We start from the raw sequence: 26,243 nt of genomic DNA on the forward strand, positions 1-26,243 counted from the left end.
CCCATCCTATCCTATCCTATCCTATCCCATTCTATCCTATCCTATCCTATCCTATCCTATCCTATCCTATCCTATCCTATCCCATCCTATCCTATCCTATCCTATCCCATCCTATCCTATCCCATCCTATCCCATCCTATCCTATCCCATCCCATCCCATCCTATCCCATCCTATCCTATCCCATCCTATCCCATCCCATCCCATCCCATCCCATCCCATCCCATCCCATCCCATCCCATCCCATCCCATCCTATCCTATCTTATCCTATCCTATCCCATCCCATCCCATCCCATCCCATCCCATCCTATCCTATCCCATCCCATCCCATCCCATCCCATCCCATCCCATCCTATCCCATCCCATCCCATCCCATCCCATCCCATCCTATCCTATCCTATCCTATCCTATCCTATCCTATCCTATCCTATCCTATCCCATCCCATCCCATCCCATCCCATCCCATCCCATCCTAGCCTAGCCTAGCCTAGCCTACCCTATCCTAGCCTATCCTTTAGGGATCTGGGGAATGGCCATTGCAAGGAAATGCAGGGAATGTGCCTTGAGGGGCGTGCAGAGCCCCAGCTTTGGGCACAGTTCCACCCATGGCCAATGCAGGATGTGTATTGTTGGGAATGCAGAGTGTGAGGTGCTGACACCCCTGGGAGGTGAGAGCTGTGGGCCAGCAGGTACCTGCTGGATGGGGATGATCTAATGGAGTCACCTCCTGCAGCCCCTCTGGGTGCCTGCAGGCCATTATACAGCTCCTCCCCGTCTGTGGAAGGAGCCAGGCTGTTCTCTCCACCTATTTTTGTTGAGTTTGACTAAAGCTCTTCAGACATGTTCTGATACACACCAAGCTGAGGGCCGTCCTGATCCCTGCAGGACTCAGTGTGACCTTAACCTGGACAAGTTTTCACCAGAGGAATGTAAAAAAAGTCCTTTCTCTACCTAAGTTCAAAGAGTGCGTTGATTTTTGCATGAATTTTATGTAGATTCTGATGAAAATTCTGGCTTGAAAGGAACCTTCCAAATTCTAAGTTATCAATCAGTGGTTTGAAGTCTTCTGCATGTGCTGTGGGTGACACACTCCCCAACATGATGGATGAAACAAATATTTTAATCCGTGCTTGGTGATCCAGACCCTTCCATGGGGGGAATCACCAGACTCAGGAGAATGAATCTATACAATAATTCTCCCATGAAGGTCTGACTTTCCACCTTTTCAACAGGACTATGGTGATCTTTCTGTGCCTACACTATGAACAGTCAAGAGCAGACACCGTTTCCCCTTGGTCTGCATCCTGTTTTTGAGAACAATAGCTGCGTGTTTGACTGAGTGCCAGCCCATAAGTCATGTTTGCCTGCACCCTTTGGAGCACAGATTTGGCTGATACTGTGATAATTTGGTGCACTGAAATGACTGCTCCAATTAGAGCAGCATTTTTTTTCCTAGTCAATAATATTATTTCTAAAATTTTAGAAATAATAAACAAGGAAGAGAGGCCTCCCCTCTTGACGAAATATGGGTGCATAAGTTCCCTTGACTTAATCTGCAGTCCACTCAAATATGATACAGTTCAAAAGTTCAGTTTGAGATTAAATTTTGTTGAGTTTATGTCCTGCTTAAAACAGATGAGAGGAATCAAGTGAAAAACAGAGGGAGAGGAAGGCAGTGGTCAAAATGGAGCAAACAGAACAGCTGGGGGGAAAATGTATTAGAAGAACAACAAGTTTGTATAAAGCTTCATTTTGATGGTGTCACCAGCCCCAGATTGCCCTCTGAGCACAGTCCTTGGGTACACTGGACCTGTTGAGGTCCTTGTTGTCATCATCAGTACCACAGATGTTGTTGGCACCATTTGTAAAGCAAACAGTGAGCACCAACCACAGCTGTGCCCTCACCAATGGGACACAAACTGTCCCCCAAAGGGTTTCTCCCAGCAGGAATTTGGATATTCTGTTTGAATTGTTCTGGGGCCATTTGCATTCATTCATGGCACAGGGAGAATTCAGGCACTCAGGCTGATCTGAAAACTCTCCAGGATAGTGACAGTTGTCTTTGAAGGCCTGAATAATTTGCATTCCAACATCTGGAATTCCAAACTCCCTTCCCCTGCACAAGGCCTCTGCCAGGAGGCAGATGCTGCTGGTCCTTGGGTTCAGGGTTGGTTCCACCATACACTTATATCTCTGCCACCAGTGAGGCTGTAAAAATCCACCCAGCATTTGACTTACATTTTCTGAGTGTTCCTTCCTTCTTCCCTGCTGATTCAGAATGTTTAAAACATCCCTTTGTGTTTATGTGCTTTAATTCTCCCCCCTCCACTGTGAACCAATTCTCATAACCCTTCTGCAAAGGTCCCATTTTTCACACCTTTCCCGGCTGCTGCTGGATCCCCTTTGAGCTCTCTCACAGTGTCTGGCTGGAAAACTTTGCCAGGTTTTGTAACCTCCTTCCTGAGCCCAGGGGAGCACATCTGGAGCTCTGCAAAGCAGCACAGCAGAAGGCAGAGAGGAGCAGCTGCCACGGGGCTGTCTCAGGACCTAATAAATTATCCCTTGTCACTGTGTAAGTGTCATTGGCCATACTCAGCCTGTTCCCTTTGTCAAGTAAAACACGAAGGTGATTTCAACTGCTTCATAAGCAAAGAGAAGTGTACAGAGTTGTTATGGCTTGGCTGGTGAACAGGTTGCAAGTTGGGCCCTTTCACTGACAGCTGAGACATCTTCAAAAACTGCACTGGTTTAACCAGGAAAATAACTGCCATCCCTTCCCAATGTGCACAGCAGGTCGTGCCTTTATTTCAGCAAGGGAGTCCTGAGTGTTTGCATGGAAAACTTAGCTATGTCTTTTAGCCCTTCATTATTTGAATAAAGGGGAGTTTATTATTATTGGAGAACAAAATCAGTAAGATCTGCTCATTTTATTTCATCCAAATAAAGTGAGATCTTTCTTTGAGATAAGACTTTATTCCCATAACAACTCTTGCACAAGACCAAAATCCCAAGAAGCAAGTTGTGAAAGAAGTGGTGAGAAACGCCAGGGTTTGGGTGATGAGATGCTGAGCTTTGCTGAGACACCACAGGAGCGACTTGTTTCATGTGCATCACTCAGGTCCTCTGCTGGAGACCCCTGAGGGGGCTCGGGGGGTGGGGGGGGGGAACGCACAAGCCACTGAGGAGCAGCAGGAGGTGTGAGATGCAAAGCAACTGGAGTGGCACATCCTGCAGTGCCCAGGAGGTGATGCCACTGCTCTGCACCTGCTCGTGGGCAGCCTTGGGGAGAGGAGAGGAAAAGCTTCACTGGGGGAAAGGAAGCCCTGACATCGAGTGTGCACAGGCAAAGTCCTGCCAAACCTTCCTTGCTGCAAGCTGGGCTCCATTTGGGGGTTTATTACTGCTTTAAGAGGGTAAACTGATGTCAGACTTCAGAGATCAGCTCTAACAATTCAACCATTAAAGCAGAGCACTTGGAACATCTTCCCAGGGGCTGAACCAGCTGCTTGTGTTACACAACTGACTCAAGTCTTTGGATCTGGGGTAAGACCAAGGTCTGGCTTGTGCCAGCACTGGGGTGGCAGAAGCACCAGGGCAGTGCCACCCTGAGTGCTAGCACTGCTGGGCCACACCTCCAGTCCTGGGCTCAGCTCTGGGCTCCTCACCACAAGGAGGACATCGAGGGGCTGGAGGGTGTCCAGAGAAGGGAATGAGCTGGGGAAGGGTCTGGAAAACCATCATTTTATTTTATGTTCTTCCTGTGGCCCAGCACTAATTGGTGTGTTAAAACATGAAGAGATTTATTTAGTTTCAGCAGCCTAACATTTTGTGTCTATATTATTTTGGTTTATTTGGCTTTGTTTTATTTCAGTGATAACTGGGAGGGATGTTATTTAGCATTAACTGATTGAAACATTTCCTTATCTTCTCTAGAACAAAGACAGTAAAAGCAAACTGAATGTTTACTTTATTGTATGAGAAAGTGCTTTCTGCAGGATTAATATCTGAATTCAAACTGCAGCTCTGGCTTTACAAAGGAAACATTTCCAACTTTATATTTTTTAGAATTTTCATGGAATATTTTAAAAATATTGACTTTAATTTTGAGCAATAAACTGAGGGAAGAGGGAAAAAAGAGCCTGTGTGAACTCAGAGTTCCATGAGCTGACTCGCTCTGCCCACACCCAATGCCATCCAGCTGCTTTTGCCATCCCTCTGGACTCTTCTCCTGCCCAAACCCTCGCACAGCTTCGGTGCAGGGAGAGGTGTCACTCATGGCCTCTGCTGCTCAGAAGCTTCTCTTCTACTGCTCTGTCCCTTACCTAAGTGCATGACCCATTCTTATTTTGCAAAGATTTGGGGAATAGTTCACACTGGAAGGAGCCTCTGGAGAACTCCAGTCCAGCTCCCTGACCAAAGCAGGGCCAACTGCAGTGTCAGAAGTGGTTGCTCAGGGCCTTGCCCTGATGATTTTATGAAAGTCTACAAGGACTTTCTGGAGTCCAGCCTCTCTCCTGGTGAGAAGTTTTCCCTTGTGTTTGGTGTGACCCAGCAGTTCCCTTCAGAGAGTGCTCCTGGCAGGAACTGATGTCTCCTTTGCAGCTTCCATCCAGCAACGACAAATTTCCCCCCAGGACTTGCCCTTCTCCAGGCTGAACAAGCCCAGTTCCTGCTTCTGCTTCTGATTTCATCCTGACCATTGACGGCTGGGGCAGCCACAGCTTCTCTGGGTCCCCTGTGCCAGGGCCTGCTCACCCTCCCAGGGGAGAATTCCTTCCCCACAACAAATCTAAACCTCCCTCCTTTTAGTTTAAAACCACCCCCCCACCCTGTCCCCATCTCCCTGTGGAAAAGGCCACTCTTTTTTACAAGGCCCCTTTCAGCACAGAAAAGCTGCACTCAGGTCTCCCGTGGATCTCCCAGACGTGTGTCTTTGACACTAGAAAAGGGCAGGAGGGGGAAATCCTTGACCTGAGCTGTTGGAGAGGGAAATCCTTGGCCTGAGCTGGCTCTGCAGGAGCAGAACAGCCACGGTCCATGGCTCGGCACAGGAGTGACTCTCACAGTGGTGCAGGACTGTCCCTTGTGTTTGCCAAAATTTTGTTTAATATCCTGTTGCATCAGCCTCCAAGTGTCTTTGCTTGTGGATGTTGCACAGCTCTCCTCAGGATGTTTTTCTGGGCTTTTTCAGTCCCTTTTCCCTCCCATTTCCCTGGTTACTTCTGTTTGACCCCCCTCATGAGCTGAGATCCCCCTCTGTTTACAAGCATCACATACTATTTTGAATAATTTTGAATAACAGAATGTAGAGCTCCCATTTCTCCCTGTTTTCCCTCTCCTTGTAAGCTTATTCCTATTTTCTTTCCCCCAGCCTGCTCATCTCACCCAGAATACCAGGGCTGGCAGGAGCAGGCTCATGTCACTGCTTGGTTGTTGTGCCCCTGACAGACAAACCCAAATGAGCCATGTAGCTCTTCACTCCTGAGACTTATTCCTCAAGAAAATTGATTCTGCTCCCAAGGAAGTCAATGGAAGTCTAATTAATCCCAGATGTTTAGTAATAACAAGCACTTCCTTTTGGTAGAGCCAAACAAAAGCAGTGTTAAAAACGATAATGAAGTGGGTTTGGCTCTGTCATCAGGTTATTAACGAACTCAGCCATGGCAGCCAAGCTAATCCTGGCCCTCAGGAGGAGAGAGAACCGTGCCATGCTCGACACAAGAGCCATGCCATGCCCGACCAAGAGCCATGCCCTCTGTGTGTGGCACACCAGCCCTGGGCTCAGCTGCTCTCACACCAAGGCACAGCTCACCCTCCCCAGCACTGAGCTCCCAACCCAGCCCTGGGGCTGGTGCTGCTGCTTGTGCAAACCCAGAGGGTGAAGGGCTGAGCCAGAGGGCACCATTGGCTTCTGGAGCCCTTGTGTCAGGGCCTGCTCCTGCTGATGGTTTGTGCAAATTCACAGAATCACAGAAATATCAGACTGGTTTGGATTGGAAGGACCTTAAAGCTCATCCCATCCCACCCCTGCCATGGGCAGGGACACCTCCCACTATCCCAGGTTGCTCCAAGCCCTGTCCACCCTGGCCTGGGACACTCCCAGGGATGGGGCAGCCACAGCTGCTCTGGGAACCTGTGCCAAATTCTTGTCTCCATCTCCAGCAGATCTCCTTATTCCCCTCTGGTTGTACTCTAGGACATGGAGCAGCTGCCCTTGCTTTAGGACCAGAAGATAAAGGCCTAAGGTGGGGTCTGAATACCATGGAAAAGCAGGAGGACATTTCTTTTCATCTGTGGAGCATTCCAAGCTGGTTTTTTAATATATCCACAGCCTTGAGCTTATTACAAAATTCAAAGGTGTTTTTATTGTACAAAATTCCACAATGAAAATCACCAGCCAATTTCTTACATAACTGCTTAAAAAATATAAGTTTACCCCTTTTTGTAGTGTGCTAATTTTGACATTCACTGGCTGGAAGAAACAGAAATGGAGCAGCAATTTGAGTTACTTACGTGGCCAGGTTTCAGCCTGATCTCTGTTTCTATTCTGTGCCTGCCTGTACAGTTCTGGCACTAACAGCAAACCTGACACAGCTCCTTCTGCCACTGACCCCTGTCAGCAGGTCAGGCTCCCACTCACTGCCATGTTCCCTTTGAGAGAGGGCATTTCTGTCAGTGCAGGGCATAACATCTGCCAGTGTTAGTGATGCAACAGGGACCCCTGTGAAACCCATCACAGAATGAGGGGCCACACAACTTTCCTTACAGCCCATCCTCTACACAATAATATGATTTTATGGAGAGACAGTGGTCATCTGATCTGAATAATGGCCCAGAACTCTGATCCATTATTTCACACTGGTATCTTCAAAACACCTTTTGGCTGTCTAACCTCCTGCAGCCTTTAAAAATAGATATATTATTCTTCTGCCCTGAAATGCAACTGCAAGCAGTGAGTTAACAACAGTTGTCCTTAGAAACACAAACATTTCAGTCCAATGTTAGCTGGTGGAAATTCATTCTCCAGGATTCTTCTTTTTAAAAGCATTCAACCCAGAGATGAATTTCTTCACATTAAACCCAGTTAATTATGTATTGCACGTGAGGGCCAAATTTCTCCTCTTTGAGTTGAACTGTGACCTGCAAAACTCAGTGAATTCTCCTCCCAGTCCTGGACTCCCCAGTGCTGCAGTCCAGGGCACTTCAAAAGCACCTGAGAGCCACAGTTAAAATTCAAAGTGAGAATTTCCCCCTTCATTTCTGCACACTGTCAGTGTGGCACCTGATCCCTTCAGTTCCCCAGGCATTTTGTGCTCTATGCTTTGAACTGAGGGCTGAAGTTCTGCCTGCGGAAGCAAAAGAATGAACCCACCCCGATGATGATCACAGATAAAACCAACACAAATGTTAAGATGACAAGGAAGTTGATTTTCTTCAGATCCTCTTTTTCACAGTCTTCTGGTCTAATGTTCCCCACGTGCATTTCCTCCTGGTACCCGAAGTTCTGGGTGTATTGGCACATTAAGTGCTCCACGTTGGGGATCTGGACATTGTTGTTCTGGATCATTGCTGACAGCCAGATGTTCCCACAGCAGTCAAGTGGGTTCCCAGTCAGATACAAGTTTCTAAGTGAATTTTCTAATGCCAAAATATTGCTGTTCTGTAATGTACTGAACCTGTTGTTCCGCAGGTCCAGAACTTCCAGTGGAGAGTCACTACCCCACTTGGGCAGCCAGTTCAGCTGATTTTCAGAGAGGTTTAAATGTCTAAGGTGACTAAAACAAGGCAAGTCAATATTTAAATCTACCAGGCTATTACCATGCAAATACAAATATTGCAGAGACCTTTCCAGACCCGATAATGCTTTAAGTTCTATTTTCAGTCCAGGGTTGAGGGAGAGGTCCAGGACAAGCAGAGGAGTCTTGTGGAAGGTGTATGCTGGGAGGCTGCTCAGCAAGTTGTCAGCCAGGGATAGGGACTGCAGCGCAGGGCAGCTCACGAAGGAGACGCAGCCACTCTGCTCCCCAGGCAGCCTCTGCCTGGCCAGCCCTGAGTACATGCTGCACAGGCTGATGTTATTGCTCTGCAGATGGAGCAGGCTGAGGCTGGGGAGGCTTGAGAAGATGTCAAACCGCAGGGTTTGAAGATGGTTGTTTTGAATATAGAGCTCCTTCAAACTGGCCAAGGCCCCAGCATCGAGGAGGAGGCTCTGCAGGGCATTGTGGCTCAGGTCAAGGACAGTGAGGGAGCTCAGTGCACTGTCATAGCTCACTGCAAACGCCTGCAGACAGTTTTTGCTGAGATTTAGGGTGTGAAGGGACAACATGGATTCAAAGAACTCATCGGGAATGGATTTGATTTCATTATAACTTAAGTCTAAATATACAAGCTGGGATAAATAAAGAGAACTTTTGTTTCTACTTTGCTTCTGATCAAGGTGGAAAGAAGCATCTAGCCATTCATTTTCCATGTAGTTCATTTTATTTGGAGGGGACTCAGCAGTGAGCTGGATTAAATTCTTTGATAAATTCAGAGTTACCAGCTTATTTACCTGAGGGAACACCGGGAAGTGAAACAGTTTGTTTTCACTCAGATCCAAACATCTTAAGCTATATTCATCATCTGATTCTGTGGTGTGGAAGGTCTCAATGCTGTTTCTGCTGAGGTCAAGTATCTCCAGCTGCCTGAGATTGAAATCAGAGATGCAGGTAATGGAATTCATCGAGAGGTTGAGTTTGGAAAGGTTCACTAGAGTCTCAAAAGCACCTTCTTGTATTTCCATGATGATATTGCTCTGCAGGTCTATCTCCACGAGGCTGGGGGACCCCTGGAACATCCTGTGTGAGATCACTATGATGCTGTTGCCTGCTAGGGAGAGGAACCGCAGTGCTGGGGCCTGTTGGATGAAGTGCTCAGCCATCCCATTGTACAGGCTGTTGTGGGACAGGTCCAGCACCTGCACCCTGGGAAGGAGTCCAATCCCCTCTGTGCCGTTTTGAGCAAGTTCATATAAGTGATTGTTGGCCAGATTTATCTCCAGCAAGTTCCTCATATGTGCAAAGGCTCCAGGCGTGATGAAGCTTATCTGGTTGGAGCTTAAATCCAGGCACTGCAGGGAGGTGTAAAGTGACAAGGATGTCTCAGGGATGCTCTGGATCAGATTTCCAGACAGATCTATTTTGTTCACACTGGGATGGAGCTCATGGGGGATTTGCTGGAGGTCTTTGTTGTGGCAAAATGCCTGGGAGTTTGCCTGCCAGAGAGAGAGAGAGAGAAGGGGCTGTCACATGGCAAACGAAAGATGTCTTTGCATTACAGGTAAGAAAACCAACACCCAGCACCAGGCAGATGCTTCTTCTGAGACACTGTCCACAGTAATTTCTGAGCATCCAGACAGCAGAGCAATCATCGTAATTGCTAATCCTAATTAGCTCCTCTGCAGCTGACAGCACTCGTTTCACTTCAAAGACCTTTCTGACTTAGAACAGTAGAGCTTTACCTGCACATGACATCTACGAAATGTTCTCCTTTTTGTACCTTTCTCCTGGAATCAGTTTAATAGTTCCAAGGGAAGGAGGTTTGCCCATTTTTCTCTGCAGTCAAGCACCATTTCCCCACCTCTGTGTTGATGTTTAATTTTCTCACTTTCATCACTGGATTAGAGTTTGCAAACTCTGTTTGCAGTAGTGACACCTTCGCTCTCTTGGCACCAGGGGGCCCAAAGCAAGGAGGTGTAAAAAGAAAGCAAGAAAGCAAGAAAAGAAAGCAAGAAAGCAAGAGAGCAAGAAAGAAATCTGTTGAGTCCCAACTTCCATGCAGACACAGAATCCAGATTCCATGACGCAAAGCTTTTCAGACATTAAACAAACATTAAAACTCAAAAATATTAAACCCCATCTGTTTCATATGAACTTTGAGGAGAATGGAGTGGCAGATCTGTTTGGAAGTGAGGCACTAGTCAGCATTTTGTGAATCTCTTTTGCATCATCTGAGTGTTGGAGACCACACAAACATGTGTCAGAGCAGTGCAAGTGCTCATTCAAACTCCAGATGTGCACAAGCTGCTCCCCAGTCCTCCTCATGATACATCTTTCATAAAGATCCCAAGTAAATTGAGTATTAAACCTGAGCCCCTTCCTCTTTTCCCTCCAACTCACTCAAATCTTAATCTAAAAAAAAAAAAAAAAGAAAAAAAAAAAGGAATTTTTCTGGCTTCTCCCTGACACTATTTCTTTTCTGCAAAGTCACCACAGACCTGCTCATTCTGAATTAAAATATTCCCAGAGCTGGGCTTTTCTCTGAGACACAAATAACAGAGCAAGAGAGCTCTTCTCATCCATTTGTGGAAGAGGAAGAAACCAGGAGGATACAAAAATCCAGAGTGAAAAAAGCAGAAAGTGCTTTGCAGCCTGAGGGAGATGCCAGGATTTTCTCACACTTTGAGCCAGATCTCAGCAAGTGTTGAGCCCCCCCAGCCCCTCTGGGCACCCAAGTCTTAGCAAAGCCCTGAGCAGCTCCTGGGGCTGCCAACAGGCTGTTTTCATGAAGTCCCTGGGGAGACGTTGGCCCCAGGTCACCAGGGACCTTGCAGGGTTTGGCCTTTAATCTGCATCCTCAGAACCCTCCCAGTGATAAAGGACTGATGAAATCCACTCCTCCCACTGTCTGCCATTCCCTCCTGTAACATTTCCCCTCCCGTTTTTCTTTTTAAACTTTCATTTTTTTTCACTGACTATTTTGATCCTCACTAAATTTCTTATCTTGTCTCTTCTGCACCACCTTTTCTCCCCCAAGGCTCAAACTGCATGAATTTCAATCTGATCTCAGCAGGAAGAACAGATGAAGCACATCTCAGTGGGATGGAGCAAACAGCATCTCTGCTGTCTCTCCTCTCACCCCTTGGCCCAACAGGTCAGGACCCTGAGACTGGAAAAGAGGTTTTTTCAGTCTATGCTCTGATTTCAGTTCCCAAACCTGAGAGCTTTGCTGTGCCACAGAACTGCTGGGCTGGGACAGCTGGTTGGGCACCGTGTCCTTGCATCACCTCCAGGGAAAGCAAGGCAGCGGTTCCTCAGATCTACTCCCTCCCATAAATCTTTGGAAAGCTCCTCCTTTGCCAATGAAAAGCAATCAGCAGAATCGTCTTTCTCTGGGAGATAAAACATGACCTAGTCAAAGCCCAGCCTATCCTTGGAAAGCAATGGGAGGTGGGAAGAGCCTCCTGACACTGAAGCTCTGCCCTGCTCTGTCCCTGCCAGCAGATGTGCCGCAGTTTGTGTCCTCAGTGCAGTCCCTCCCATTCCAGGGGCTGGCAGGGGCTGTGCAGGGGCTGTGCAGGGGCTGGCAGGGGCTGGCAGGGGCTGTGCAGGGGTTGGCAGGGGCTGGCAGGGGTTGGCAGGGGCTGTGTAGGGGTTGGCAGGGTCTGGCAGGGGCCGGCAGGGGCTGTGCAGGGGCTGGCAGGGGCTGGCAGGGGCTGGCCAGGGGCTGGCCAGGGGCTGGCAGGGGCCGGCAGGGGCTGTGCAGGGGCTGTGCAGGGGCTGGCAGGGGCTGGCAGAGGTTGGCAGGGGCTGGCAGGGGCTGTGCAGGGGCTGGCAGAGGCTGGCAGGGGCTGTGCAGGGGCTGGCAGAGGCTGGCAGGGGCTGGGCAGGGGCTGTGCAGGGGCTGGCAGGGGCTGTGCAGGGGCTGTGCAGGGGCTGTGCAGGGGTTGGCAGGGGCTGTGCAGGGACTGTGCAGGGGCTGGCAGGGGCTGGCAGGGGCTGTGCAGGGGTTGGCAGAGGCTGGCAGGGGCTGTGCAGGGGCTGTGCAGGGGCTGGCAAGGTCTGGCAGGGGTTGTGCAGGGGCTGGCAGGGGCTGGCAGGGGCCGGCAGGGGCTGTGCAGCGGCTGGCAGGGGTTGGCAGGGGCTGTGCAGGGGTTGGCAGGGGTTGGCAGGGGCTGTGCAGGGGCTGGCAGGGGCTGTGCAGGGGCTGGCAGGGGCTGGCAGGGGCTGTGCAGGGACTGTGCAGTTGCTGGCAGGGGCTGTGCAGGGGCTGGCAGGGGCTGGCAGAGGCTGTGCAGGGGCTGTGCAGGGGCTGGCAGAGGCTGTGCAGGGGCTGGCAGAGGCTGGCAGGGGCTGACAGGGGCTGTGCAGGGGCTGGCAGGGGCTGGCAGGGGCTGTGCAGGGGCTGTGCAGGGGCTGGCAGGGGCTGTGCAGGGGCTGACAGGGGCTGACAGGGGCTGTGCAGGGGCTGGCAGGGGCTGGCAGGGACTGGCAGGGGCTGTGCAGGGGCTGTGCAGGGGCTGGCAGGGGCTGGCAGCAGTTGTGCAGGGGCTGGCAGGGGCTGGCAGGGCTGGCAGGGGCTGAGCACTCCAACGGCCCCAGACAGGACTGTGGCTCAACAGAAGCACCAGGGCTGAGTCAGAGGAGCTCAGGTGTCTGACTCGCCTCTTCCACCAGATCTGGGGGGAAAGTTTCCATTCCGGAACCTCTGCAATCTCTGCTGTTCCAGAGGTGGCACCACAGGGAAAGTACAATGTAAAACAATGAGACTGTGAGACAAAATAACCATGCAGGACTCTCAGAGGACCCATCAGCTAATGCAGTAGCTCCTTCTCCCTTCCAGCTGTGTTTGGATCCACAGGAAATGTCCAGAGAAGGGGGGATGGACATCAGCAGCAGTCCTGGTCCTGGGTCTTCCCCAGCCATGGATGCAGCTCCCCAGTCACCTTCCCAAGGGCTTTTTATATTCACTAGGTCTTCACTTCTCTGGAATTCAGGAAGTGCAGCAATATGGCAGGGTGGGCAGGAATGCAATGAGTCCCATTAGGGAGAAGGGTACAGCTAGCAAATTAATTTTTTTCCCTATTTTGGAAATTCTTGAGGATTTGTGCTGAACAGCTTCACAGTTCAGGAGGGGGGTGGGGAAAAAAAAGGTATTTTTAAACAGCCTGGTACAGTCAGAGGCACTTGGAGGGGAAGGGAGAAGGTTCAGCTGTGAATAATATCTATAATATTGTACCAGGTGCTTGCAGAAATGCAAGGAGCAAATTTGTTAGTGAAGGGAGAGGCTTTGTCATTGTTCCTCCCTTCAGCAGAAGTCAGGTACAACTTCCCTGGCAGAAATGCTGTGTCAGGGCAGAGCAGGCCAGGCTCCCTGTCATTACAAAAGGGCTGGTATAGGTGTATTTCATAGAAGATGATTTAATTAAAGCATAAAGAACAACTGATATAAAGGAGTTGATTTTAGGTCTAAGTTCTTTCTCTGTCTCAGCCATAGAATCTTTGTCCAGTTTGGGGGAAGTCAGGTCAAATTTCTTTTAACCAGCTTGCCCTTAGAAAAAAGCTGAGATAATGACCCTTTCCCCCCTGTCCCCACAGCAAGGACAGGGCCTGAAGACAGGCTACCAAACACCCCCAGCCCTGCAGCCCCCAGCTCTGCCATCCCAGGGAGCTGGGCTGGGGGTTCCCTCTCAGAGGCTGCAGCTGTCGGGGCAGTGCCAGCACAAGGGGTCCCACCTCCCCCAGGAGCTCCAGAGGCCCAGGCAGGGCCAGCCTTACCATGTCACAGGGGGTCCCCTCTGGGGGCTGCCAGTCAGAGGTCCCCGCGCTCACCACTGCCAGCAGGAAGGTGATGAACAGGCTCATGGTTCTGCAGGGGAAAGGAAGGAGGCTTAGAGTTCAGATGGGACACGGTGGCCACCACGAGCAACACCAGGTCACCACCCAGCATGGGCAGGGCATAAGCAGGGCAATAAACTGCCCCATCTCTGGGCATCCAGCACCACTGACCCACCCACGCAGCTCTGCACCCTTCCAGCCTGCTGGCAAAAGAGGTTTATAGGAGGACTTGAGAGGAAGGTCCAAGGCATTTCATGGGCTTTCCTCAGTGTGGTTTCAGCTGCTGCCCACATGATGTCCAGGCCACCCAACAAAGTCCAGCTGCTCAGACCGGGCAGGGTGTCTGGCACCAGGGAGAAAGAGCCCCTGACGGCCCAGCTGCCTTCACACTCCCCACAGAGGCAGCTCAGGTGCTTCCAACTGAAGCTTTGGCTGAAGTTTTGGGGTGCCAAGGCCTGAGCAAACGGGTGCCACCCAGGAACAACCAGCACTGGGAACAGTTTCCATTTCCATTCACATTTTCTGTTCCTCTCAACCCCGAGAGTCAAAGGGCTTTTGCATCCTTGCTGAGTTAGTGCAAACAGCTTAATGAATGGACTGAGATCTTCTGGTCCAAATGCTAGGTTTTTATTTAATACATCGCAGGTGTGAGCAGGCTTTTAAATACATTTGACAGGAGATCCCTCCCCTTTCCAACCAGAGAACAGAGATGTGCACTAGGAATAGAGAACCTGGGGGAAATGTGCCACAGCTACTCTGTTTGCAGACTGCACATTCCTTCCATTTCACAAAAAAAAAAAAAAAAAACCAAAAAAAACCAACCAAACAAAAACCCAAACCCAACAACCCAAAGAACCAAACAAAAAAAGAACAAACAGTGATGGATGATGATCTGCAACCCCAAGGGGAAAAAATTTGGGGTTTCTCTTTGGGTCTCGGTAACAGGATCAGAAGTATGTTCCACTCCTCTAAAAAAGACCAAGGATGTTAATTCTAGACCTTTTAATTAATGTTTGCAAAATATGCCAAAATCACCCTATGGAGGGAGGACTTGCTGCTGTCACCTTCTAGAATGCCTCTGTCATCCCTCCTGTCCCTCATTCCCTGTGCTTAGAGGAGCTGGTGCCTCCTCTAAGGAGAAAATTAGTTTTGCCCTCTATTAGTTTGCTGGGATGGAGAGAAAAGATAAACATTCTGAGGATTATAAGGCTTTTCTCAGAGCCCTCAATGGGAAATCCTTTCTGCTCAGATCCAATGAATTGAGCTGAGGATGTTTTTCACAACAGGCCCTTGCTGGACAGCATGTGGCCCATGTGCTCTCTGATGTCCTCCCCTGTCACACCATCAGTGCAAAAAAACGGTTCCTTTGCTTCTCAAATAAGAAGCCTGACACAATCCAGGCTCTGAACATGCTTTGAAACTTCCTAAACTTTAAATTTAAGAAGCAGCTGGGAAACTGATGTATTTGAACACAAAAGCTGGGATTTAATGGCTGGCTGTGTCAGGCAGATCTGTACTGAGCAGGGATTCTGTCCCCTGCCCCTGAGCCAGGATTCCGTGTTTCTGAGGTGGCCGTTGGATCCTGAACCATTAGGACAGGGTGGTCCCTCCCAGCATAAGACCACCTGGGCCAGATCTGTCCTCACAGAATCAGGAAAAGGCCTCTAAGCCCATTGACTACAACCATTCCCCAGCACTGCCAAGGCCACCACTAACCCTGTCCCCAGGTGCCACATCCACGTGGCTGATAAATCCCTTCAGGGATGGGGACTCCACTGCCCTGGGAGCTGTGCCGGGCTGGGCCACCATTGGGGTGAAGAAACTTTTCCTAATACCCAAACTCAATCTCCCCTAAAGGCTCCACCTAAAGCTGCATCTCTGTCTCTAGCCGTGGTTTCCAAAAGCATTTTGGGAGCAGCAGCAGCAGCAGCTCAACCTCAAAGAGCCTTTATTGCTCTGAGGCTTTCCCAGAGCTGAAGCAACTTCAGCTCAGTGCCAGTTTTCTGCCACTGGCAGCTGTGAGAGCAAACCCAGCACACCTCAGGGCAGGACTCAGACCTGAACCCTGTGCAATGGCACAGCTTTTTACCACAGTAGCTCAAAATCCACCAGCCCCAGCTGAAAAATACAGGTACTTTGAGTGGACATCACTGCTAAGGGGTATTAGGAAGTAGGTCACAGATTTCAGCTCCCAGGAAAAGCATGGTGGTACCCAAAGCAGAGCAGCAGGGCCACTTAGCAAATGGGAGGGCACAGGCAGAGGAGAGCAGTGATTTGCCCCAAGATACATCTGAAACCACGGCAGAATCAGGATTTAATCCTGGTTTTCCCAGTTCCCACTGCAGAACAATGTTTGCCTCCCTCTCTATTACAATATTAATCCTGAAACTACTTCATAGATGTTGCTGGCAGCTGATAACACCAGCACTTTCCAAATTTCCCCCAAGGTAATTTTTGTTATTGCTCAGACAATTAACAAAGTCGTTCTCCTGTGCCAAGGAAAGCACAAGAGAACACACAGAACACAAATCGAATTCCCCGGGGCTTGATCCTTTTCCACACAAGACTCTTTCCTGTTGAGTTAGAGCCTTCAGGGTTAAAAAGAGTGACTGTTTCTCATTTACCTTGTCTCAAGGGTTTCTCGCATCCCCAGACACCGCTTATCATCCCTTTGAAAAGCATATCCAGCTCTGCAAACCCGATCCAGTCCCGGGACCGATGGAATCACTCCTCAGCTCTGCGTTCACCCATTCAGGATGCCTGGAGGCTCACTCGGAACTCCAGACCGGAGGCATTTTCAGGGAAATAGCCCTGTTTGGGGCAGGGTCTGCTTTAGATTATGCTGCTTGTGTTCCCCGGCGCTCCCCCCGGCTCTGCTGGTCCCGCCGGCTCCGCACGGGGCCGGCTGAGGAGCGACATCCTGAGCCCTTCCCTGGGGCAGGCGTGGAGAAACGGGGATTTCTGCCAGAGCTGCCGCCAGGATCGGGCCGTGCTTTGGTCAGGGGAGTAAGGGACCTATTGGCGATGCCACTGTTTGGCTGCGTGCGGGGCACAGCGGAGCGTTTGCTGCGGGGGTTTGTATCTTACATTCCTGGAGGATCGCAGCCTCCTGCACCCGCATCTCTCCCTGCATCTCTAGGGAAACAGTGCTGGAGGATTAAATTACTAAAATTCGTGGCTGATAAATATAAAACTCAGAATCTGGAAACCTCTCCTGGAAGAAATCGCTCTCTCTTTGCAGTCGTCCCACTAACAGGAGTGTGGCAGCAGTCTGGGGGCAGGACGGGGCTCCCGTGTTGGCTACAGCACACTCGGTGAGTTTCCTTGGCACGAGGCACGAATCAGGGACCTGGATAAAGGCATTTTCAGATGAGCTGCTGATTTTTTGGCTGCAATTACATAGTGCTGAATCGACTGGATCTGCTAGGAAGAATTCCCATTGCAAAGGGGTACATTTGTTATACAGAGGATGATTTTAAACTGTCTGAGAGCGCAGCTTTTTATTTATTATTTTGTGCTGCCCTCTAGGGCTGGAGTAGCTGCCTTATTGCTGGTTTCCTCACTTCCTTTCACTAATGAAGTGCCGGTTCTGGAATCCCCACCTTTACTCAGATTTCCTCGTTGCTTTCTCCCAGAGACAAATGCCTGAACTGTCATAACACACTTTTCCCATGGTAGAAATAGTATGTCAAAGAGTTGGGCTCTTAACACCTCTGTTTGGCAAAGCGCCCTGAAATGAGAGACATAAATCACAGAATCACAGAATGGTTTGGAGTGGGACAGACTTTAAAGCTCATCTCATTCCAAGCCCCTGCCATGAGCAGGGACATCCTCCTCTGGACCAGGTTACTTGTCTGGCTATGAAGATGTCCTGACAGGGTGACAGGGCAGGGCATGATTGGGTACAGTGGATAGAAAATCCACATTAAACTCTCAGGAGAACAGTCCACTGGTGAGATTACCTCAGGCCCAGGCAGGTTCCCCTTGGCTGGGCTCTCATCAGACCAGTTTTGATCACTTTTCCCCAAGTACAACACATCTTGAGCTCCCCTTGGTCAGGGGGGGTGCAGAGCTGGTTTTCACTTGATCCCTTGGGAATACTCCCTGGGGTCAGGCTCTCCATCTGCAGTCCCTTGGGCTAAGCAGGAAGCTCATGTGAAAGTGGGGACCACTTCCAGAGGTCCAGAGGTTTCAATGCCTTTTGGATGCTCTGGGGTTGGAGTTCACCTTGTCAGCAGTGTGCAGTAGCACTTGAAAAGCACATGCACTTTTGCAAGGAAAACCTCAAACATTTGAGGTCTCCAAGGAAAATAAACACTTTTTTTTCTTTTAATAGGACATTTGGGCTTGATTTGGTTGTGGACTGCAAACCTCGTGCCTGTAATGAAGAGCAGGGAGTGCCAAGGATGATGGCACAGCTTCACATTTTCCTGCACCTGGATGTTCAGGGCACTTTGGGAAGTTTGGATTTGCAGGGCTAAAAATAGTAGAAGTTTTGTCGGTTGTGCTTTTTGAAAAGCCAGCTCTGTTCCTCGGGCTGTTCTACTGAGTGGCCAAGCAGTTGTGCCAGCTGAACTGTGACAGCCTGGACAGAAACAAATGCCAGAGCAGGAGGGAAGGGCATGCACTGATTCTACTGCTCAGGACTTTGTGTCATTAACACCACGCTCTCAGAGGACTCCAGCCGTGCTGGGAGAGATCAGTGCTGTCCTTACCATCTTTGTCCTTTCCCAAAGGGGATCTGGCAGCAAACAGTTTCAAAGACACTGAAGCATTTGGCTGATTACCCGTGTTCAGTGTTTTTGTGCTTTGGGCTACCCAGCCCTTCCCACTTTGGAGTGGTTGGAGCATTAGCAGGGTGTGAGCTTGGGCTGCTGAGCAGATGTCACCTGCATCAGTCAGATGCTGGGTCACAGGATCACAGAATGGTCTGGGTTGGATCTGGTTTCAACCCCTCTACCATGGCAGGGGCACCTTTCACTGGACAAAGTTGCTCAGATCCCCATCCAGCCCCATCTCCATCAGGCAAGCTGGAGAATCAAGCTCTTCTGCCCAGAAAACAGCAAGGGCTGCCCCATTCCACTGATGCCACTGGGTTTGCACCTGCAGCTCTGTGAAATGAGGCCCTTCCTGATTTTCCAGTGGTCTCCTCAGGACACTTCTGGCTCCGTTTCTGCCAACATCAGATGAATTTCACCCTGTGTCACCTGAGGCCAGGGGTGCCTCATCAGACCTCTGCTCTCCTCCAAACCATCTTCCCAGCATGGCCCAGAACAAGAAGAAAAAGCAAATCCCAGCCACTGGCCCTCCCCAGCCAGCCTGTGATCTGCTGCAGGTTCCTTGGAGTTTCAGAGAACCAGAAAATGTCCTGACAATTCTGTCTAGAACATCCAGACCCCTGTGAGTCTGCCCAACCCCAGCCCTGCTGCTTTCTCAGGCACTGTGTCGAGCTGTATGAACCAAACTCCCCATAAAAGTGAACAGAACAAGTTCCTGCCTTAGAAAGTGGGTCTGACCTGCAAGGGCAGGAGTGGGATGAGTCCTGTTCCCCTTTGGCTGGAATAGCTCCGGGTGATTCATCCCACCAGGGAGCTGGAGACAACATTAATATCAACCCTATGAAAAAATAAACAGCCGATGCCACGCTCAGCCACAGCCTTGGAGAAGGAGTCACAGCTCCAGCTCCTGGGACTCTACATCTCCAGAAGCTGCTGCTCCTGTTTCTTTGGCTCATGCCACCTGCACTGTGCTTGGTGTCTCACAGGCAGACACAGGCTCCAGTCCCTCTGGTTTCAGGTCCACACCAAAACAGGGGCTCCTGCATGTCCTGTACCCCAACATGGCTTTTCTCCTGTCTGTTGAAGCTGCTGCTTTCCCTCCTGCTCCTTCTGTCCTCTCTCCACATACACCTCTACCAGGTGTTCAGCCAACAGCATTCCCCACCAAAAACTGACATTTCCAATTAACTGAGGGTTTAGCCAGTTTCCCTGTTTTATTCACCCTTTTTTTTACCACTCTCTCCAGGAAAGAAAATATAAATGAATGAGGGTTGCATGAAACCCACCAGCCTGGGGAATTTGGGAGTAAAGGGCAGGGCAAGGGGACAGTGGGAGATGGGAAAATGAAATCTCTTGCTTTAGCAAAAACTGCTAATCTGCTTTTGCAGGTTAAACTATCTGACCATGAAATACTTTCCCTGGAGAACAAAATCCCCAGGGAAACTCAAATTCGGGAACCAAACCATAATATTTTCTCACCAGTTTATAATCTGAATGCAGCAAAAAGAGAGAAAAATAGGATTTTTATTACCAGTTGTTTGGTTTTTTTATTGACAGTGGGGTCAGTATTTAGGAAAAGGCATACTCGATTTATGTGGTCCAGTAGGAGACAAAATAAGGTGAGGAAAACTGTTTCTGACAGACTTGATTTACATGATACCGACATCCCCCTTGAATCCATCCATCATTGTATTAGTTTAAGGCCAAGCATTAATACAGTCACTGACATGTAACCATCTGCTTTTAAAAGAGATGACTGTGAATTTTTGCTCCTGAAAATGAAAGGTTTTTAGCACTTTCAAGTATAATTTGATTTTAAAGTTGAAATTACTGTATCGTAATAAAACCCCCAAATTTTCACTCTTGTGCAAACACAAACTTTTGCTTCTATTTGAGGGAAACTTGTTTGCCTTTTATCAAAAATACTTTTAGCAAAATTAACACAGAGCTTAGCCTTAGAAAATTGTCTGGGACTTTTATATAAACTGTGATTTTCTGTAACTTTACTAGTTCCAAACATTGCCTAAGCATTAATTCTTTTGATAACAGCCCAGATGCAGCAAACTCCTCTCAGTAAGTCCCTGTTCCCCCAAGGTGACATTCAGGAGTAGCAGAAGAACCCTGCCATCTCACACCCCGAGCTCCGACAGGGAGAGCTCAATGACAGCACTGATGGGGACAGCTGACACCAAACAGCATTTTGCCTCCTTTGCCCGGGCACTGCGTGATCTGCCCAGGGCTCTGTCAGGATTCGGAGAGCCCGGAGAGTGGCATTTAACGGGGCTCGGTGCTGATCCCTGCAGCACTCCTGGTTCACAACGCTACAATGCAGTAATACCATAAATAGACTCAAGTCCTGTGAAGAAAGGAAAATCCCAACCATCTCCTCATCTTCTGTTCCAGCAGACACGGAGGGGAATAGGAAAGGCAGGGCATGACAACTGTGTTGTTACACACGAACCGGCGCCTCCTGCGCGTGAAGGACCCAACTCGCTGCAGTGCAAGTCCCTGACGGATTAACCGCCCAGCTGTGTGGATAGAGCCGTCACACAGTGTGTTAGCCAGTTCCTCAGCCTGTCCATAAACACGATATATTTTATTTATACAGCACCTTCCTCATCAGTGTCACTGGTAAAGGCTGCGGCTCGGAGCCAGCAGAGCCCCCTCCCTCCCGCACTGAAAGCCCAACTTTGCAGCGCTCCCGCTCGCGGCTCCACGTACCTGCTCTGAGGCTGCAGCAGCAGGAGGAGGAGAAGGAGGAGGAGGAGGCTTCGTCTCTGCTCGCAGCCTTCTGCCTCCCGGAGTCTCCCAGCAGCCTTCCCAGCGCGAGCCGAGGGAGAGTTTCCTTGGGGAAGTCGTACCTCTGTTGCATGCCAGCTGACTAAAACTCTGCGAGCTCCCGGAGAAGTTTGGAGTCACAGGGAAAAAAACTGCTCCCCATAGACTGGTCCTTGAATTCATTCCTCTGCAGTCAGGAGCTCTTATATATTCCCAGGCTGCGCCGAGCACGTGAATACATACCTCCGTAAGAGTTGGGAAATGTCTGTGTCCTCTGCACTTCTCTTTATTTTCCATTTCGTTCGCTCAGCCTTGGCTTGTTTCCTGCAGTTTCTCAGCTGGTAATTACGCTCCTCTCGTATTGACACATGAAACAGTCTGTGAATACCACAGAAAATCCCCTCTGCAGGCTCAGGGCACACGTGCCCTTCTCTGAAGTTGGCCGTGCCTGTCCCACAGCTGTCAGCCTGCAGAGTGCCAGGGTCTGGGGCAAAGCAGGGCACTCAGCCGCCTGCAAACCCTGAATTCCAAGGCCATGCAGGATGGGGTGCACAGGAAAGGGGTACATGGGAGGAAAGCACCACAGCAGGGCAAACACACCGTGTTTGGTGTCCCAGCAGCTCAGGTGTGGCTCCTGGCATGGCAGTCGTATGGCTGAAGGCACCCTTGGGGGAAAGAATAAATTCAATTTAATGCTTGAGTGGGTAATAACACAAATGCCTTTTGAAAAGGACAGTGGGCTGGATTTTGCTTTCTTTGGGTGTGAAGCTCCCTTTCCTTTCAGAAGCAATGCTTTTGTGGAAACTGTGGGGGCTTACACATTGTCTGTGTGGTGTCCATGTGCCCAGAGGTGCCCTGACACCTGGGCAGGTGCACACTGGCTCTGCAAGATCTTCTGCAGCTCTGCAGACCCCTGGCACAGTTCTGCCACCTCCTCAGTCAGTGCCACAGGACCAAAATGAGTCCTGGCTTCACCTCTGGGCCACCCCACCAGGGAGCTCCCACAGGCACCAGGGACCAAAGAACATCTCACAGGGATCACTGCAAACCTCCCACCTTCTCCCCTGCATGCCTGAGGAGCATCTGCACTGAGTGACTTCCCCCTTGGAGGAGAGGTTTGCCTTCAGCACCACACAGTTTTTCCCCTTTTCACTTAGAAATGCAGTGATGGCCAAGAATTTTCACCCCCAAAAATGGGGTTCTGGCTCCCTTCTCCTGCACAGCATCAATTCTGTCCCACTTTCCCGGATCTGCTATTTAACACCAGATAAAAGCCATGTCCTTTTATGTCACGTGCCAAGCAGCTCTGTGAGTTCTGCCACACATGTGCTGGCTCCAGCTCTGGCTTCTCTGCAACAGGTTCACTCTCTGTAGCACAGCAGCTCCTGTGAGACAGAGTTACTTCAGACCTGCACCAGACTGGCAGGTTCAAGAGGAAAACATCTCCAGATGTGAAAGATGTAGTTGGTTAAATAGTGCAGCAAATACGTTTTGTTCACGTTGTTGCAGTAAGATTGTAACAAGAACAGTCAGTTTAATAGCAGCATGCACACCGTGGTAAGGAATCAAACAGTAATGATTTTATTACCACACCAGCTCTCGCCTGTGTACACGTGTAGCTGTACATGCAGACTTACCAAAGGCCAAATGGGAAGTCTCCTGACAAGAAATTTCACACTCATATGGAAGCAGAAGGAATTATTCACACAGATCCTGCTGTTGTTAGGTCTCCATCTCTGGTGTGTGGGCAGCAGAAATTTGAGTTAACCTGTGACTGATTCCCAGTGACACTTGAGGGCAGAGGCTTCTCTAGTTGTCACTCGCACTAAAGGTGTCTCTCCCAGGGACTAATCCCTGGCCTGACCTGCACAGACCTGGCCCTTCTCCAGAGCCAGCTGGATGTGTCCAGGTGTGCAGCACTCAGGTATCTGCCTCTGGATGTGCCCCCACAGCCCTGAGCTCACTGTTTCACTTCCCTTCAGAATGCCTTGAGTGAGGTGGGGACAGAGTGCAAAGCTGCTCTGGAGCAGTGCAGGGACTGTGGGGAGCAGCAGCAGTCAAACCTGCCACAGGCCCTGAAGGAAACCCATGAACTACACCCAGCTTGCAGGGACCAAGCTGGTTTGGAGGGGCAGGGTGCCCATGGGAGAGTCAACTCTCAGTGTGGGCAGCCAGGGTATCTGGCAGCACTGATGTCCCCGTGGATACCCCAGGAAAGGACCCCAGGAGTGACACCACACCCCACAGACCTGTAGGGTCTTGCCTCCAAAACTGCCTACAGGCACCAGTTCTGCAGTAATTTCTGCTGGTACCTGCCATGCACAAATCCTGCATTCCTCGGGCAGCAGGACTGGGCAACTGGCGCTTCCCAGTTCAAAGGAAAGGCCACAGGTCAGTGCTGGTCACACAAAGTCAGTCCTGGACCATCTCCTCCCTCTCCAGGTCTCATGGGATTCCCACTCTTCCACGGCAGAAGAGAACAGGCTGGGTTGGTGGGGCTGGCATGGAGACAAGCAGAAGTATAGGAACAGTAAGCAAAATTCCCAGCTGCTGAGATGCTCCAGGACATCACTGCCAGTATAAGCATCATTATCTTGAGATGACGTTGGCCCAGTTGCTTGTTAGAAATTACACTAAAAAGGAAAAAAATAGAAAGAATAAGAAAACAAAAGAAAGAAGACAGGAAGACAAGAACTGACAGTTTTAATCACTTGCAACAGATTAGAAGTTGACCATGTGCTCACTTCACACTTAAAATAGGTTATATCATGTCAACAGGATGCCCAGCTCTAATTATAAATTATATTTCCCCAGACTAAACAAAGTTTGATATTTATGCTTCATTTCCTTCAGCTCTGATTATAGCCTGTTCTTTTTAAAAAATACATGAGGAACAAGAGGTCCAAGAGCTTTGCTCTGGCCCCTCTTTCGCTGTTCCTGCTGCTGTTGAGGGAAGTTTGGGGGTGGGAATGTGCTGATGCATCACACATTGGGATTTTGGCCTGCCTTGGTGCGGGTGCTGGGGATGAGGAGCACAGGGAAGTTGTCCTGGTCACCAGGTCAGCAGTGATTCCTGTCCCATATCAGCCTCATCACATGGTGCCTGCAGGTCTCAGGTGCTGTGCCTTCAGCTGAACTCGAGGGACACACAGGGGTGCTTGGAGTCACTTCAACAGTGGGACAGCAGGCACAGGGAAAGAACCTGAGGGAAACAATCCTGCTCATCTGACTGATTTTTTCCAAACACTGAAAATCCAATTTGCTGCTGAACACCTTCCACATTTCAGAGGTAGGAGACAATCAGCACAAATCTGGAGCCAGTGCACAGGCTACATTTGCACTAGGAAGTTTGGTGCAGTGGAAGGGTGGGCCATGGGGAAAGCAGAGGCACAGATAACTATGCTCAGGGAATAACTGAGAGGTCAGAAGTGATGGCAGCAGCTTTGAAGATCTGGGTACACTCCTGGTCTCCTTTTTCTCACAGGCATTTGTAACCCCAGAATGATGTCACCGGTGGAAAAGATGAGATATCTCTGATCAAACAGAGACATCTACAAGGTCAGTCTCTGTCACAGGGGCCCCTGGTTTTGATGTCCTCCTCAGCTCATGGAGGGAAATGGAAGCCCTTCTTCCTCATAATTCATCCTGTTCTCCAGCTGATGAGTCACCCCCAGGGAGCTCCGACTTTCTCCTGTGAGCACCAAGGGAGTGGTGAATGACTAACTCAGACACAGATTCAGAATTAAGGGAAATGAGTCCCTCTTGTAGTCAGGAAACAGAGAACTGGATTTTTTTTGCTGGTTGTGGGTGTAGCTGGTGTAATCCCAGCTTTCCAGCCCAGGTTGGATATATCAATCCTGTAAAATACTTCCCAGGTTTCCTTGAGAAAAGCCACTTGGGGATGGTATCTCTGGAGTGTTACACACGTTGTGATTCTGCCATTCTGTCGTTGCTCTGAGCATCTGACACTCATAACTCCTGTGAGCAAAGCCCTGCACAGAACACCTCCCTCCAGAGCCCCAGTGCTCTTATAAACCATCACCTCACACATGAAAGTAAAGATGTTTGTTAAGAAACTGGGATGCAGCTCCTGGGGTGAGACTGTACATCCCTTTCCCTCCTCAGGTCAAAGGCACTGTGTTTTAACCAATCATCCTTACAGATCTCTTGATCCATCTATCTAGGAGGTTTGTCTCTGCCATATCCATCAATCAGGATGACTTCCTCATCTCAGCAGTGAGGAAGTTTCTCACCTTTCACTTGTGACACTCCCTGAGGTTACCCCACAGTGAGTTACTCCCACCTCAGCCCATTTCACCCTTGAAAAATGCAGAGAATTTCTAAGCAAATAAACAAAACAAACAAAAAAAAACTCCATCACACTGTGCCATAGGAAGTTGTTGCAAAGGCTGAGATTCAGGATAAAAACTTTTTAGCAGGGTCTGTTGCACTAGAACATGGGGTAATGGTTGTAAACTAAAAGATGGTTAATTCAGATTAGATATTTGGAAGGAGATTTTTACAGTGAAAGTGGTAAAACACTGGCACAGGTGAAGCTGTGGCTGCCCCATCCCTGACAGTGTCCAGGGCCAGGCTGGACTCTGAGCAGCCTGGGCTGGTGGGAGGTGTCTCTGCTCATGGCATGGCCCTCGGTCCCTTCCAACCCAAACTAGCCCATGATTTTATGCCAAGAAAGTCATTGAAGACTATCAAAGAAAACAGTGGTGGTGTTTTCTGGCCACTGCACGGTTTGCTCATTGACATGCACAGGGAACACACAGGACGAGGATCTCCCTATTCTTTGCCTGCCCTCTCGTGGCCAGTGGGCGCCGAGTCAGTGAATTCGCACAGATACATTTATAAATACACACAGGGATGGAATGTACATATGAGGTACACACTGACACAGACGTCAGAAAATGCTTTCGTCTGAATTGAGTTTGATGTTACGCAAATGAGCGTATGAGCAAATGAGCAAATGAGTTCACTACTGTCCCTGGCTGTAGCTGGGCTTTCTAATGCTGGGAGGTTTTCCTCTGATTGTGTTCAAATTTGGTTCAGATAAAGTATTTCAGTATGAAAATAACAGGAGT

At 49.6% G+C, this 26,243-nt stretch overlaps 1 protein-coding gene across 2 annotated transcripts; it reads right to left on the reverse strand.

Moving 5' to 3' along the window:
* Window positions 1–6,014: 6,014 nt before the first annotated feature.
* LOC139680612 (transforming growth factor beta activator LRRC32-like) lies at window positions 6,015–21,398 on the reverse strand. 2 transcript variants are annotated; one of them, XM_071573399.1, is made up of 3 exons: window positions 21,094–21,398; window positions 13,535–13,625; window positions 6,015–9,252 (listed from the first exon to the last, which is right to left on the reverse strand). In XM_071573399.1, the coding sequence occupies exons 2-3, from the start codon at window positions 13,619–13,621 to the stop codon at window positions 7,315–7,317; spliced, it is 2,025 nt and encodes a 674-aa protein (XP_071429500.1). In that variant the 5' UTR covers window positions 13,622–13,625; window positions 21,094–21,398; the 3' UTR covers window positions 6,015–7,314. The 2 variants fall into 2 exon arrangements, with proteins under 2 accessions (XP_071429500.1, XP_071429491.1); XM_071573390.1 differs by lacking the exon at window positions 21,094–21,398 and adding an exon at window positions 16,219–16,484.
* Between the last annotated feature and the right edge of the window lie 4,845 nt (window positions 21,399–26,243).

The sequence above is a fragment of the Pithys albifrons genome, chromosome 1, assembly GCF_047495875.1.
Source record: "Pithys albifrons albifrons isolate INPA30051 chromosome 1, PitAlb_v1, whole genome shotgun sequence".
In the NCBI taxonomy this organism is placed as follows: Eukaryota; Metazoa; Chordata; class Aves; order Passeriformes; family Thamnophilidae; genus Pithys; species Pithys albifrons.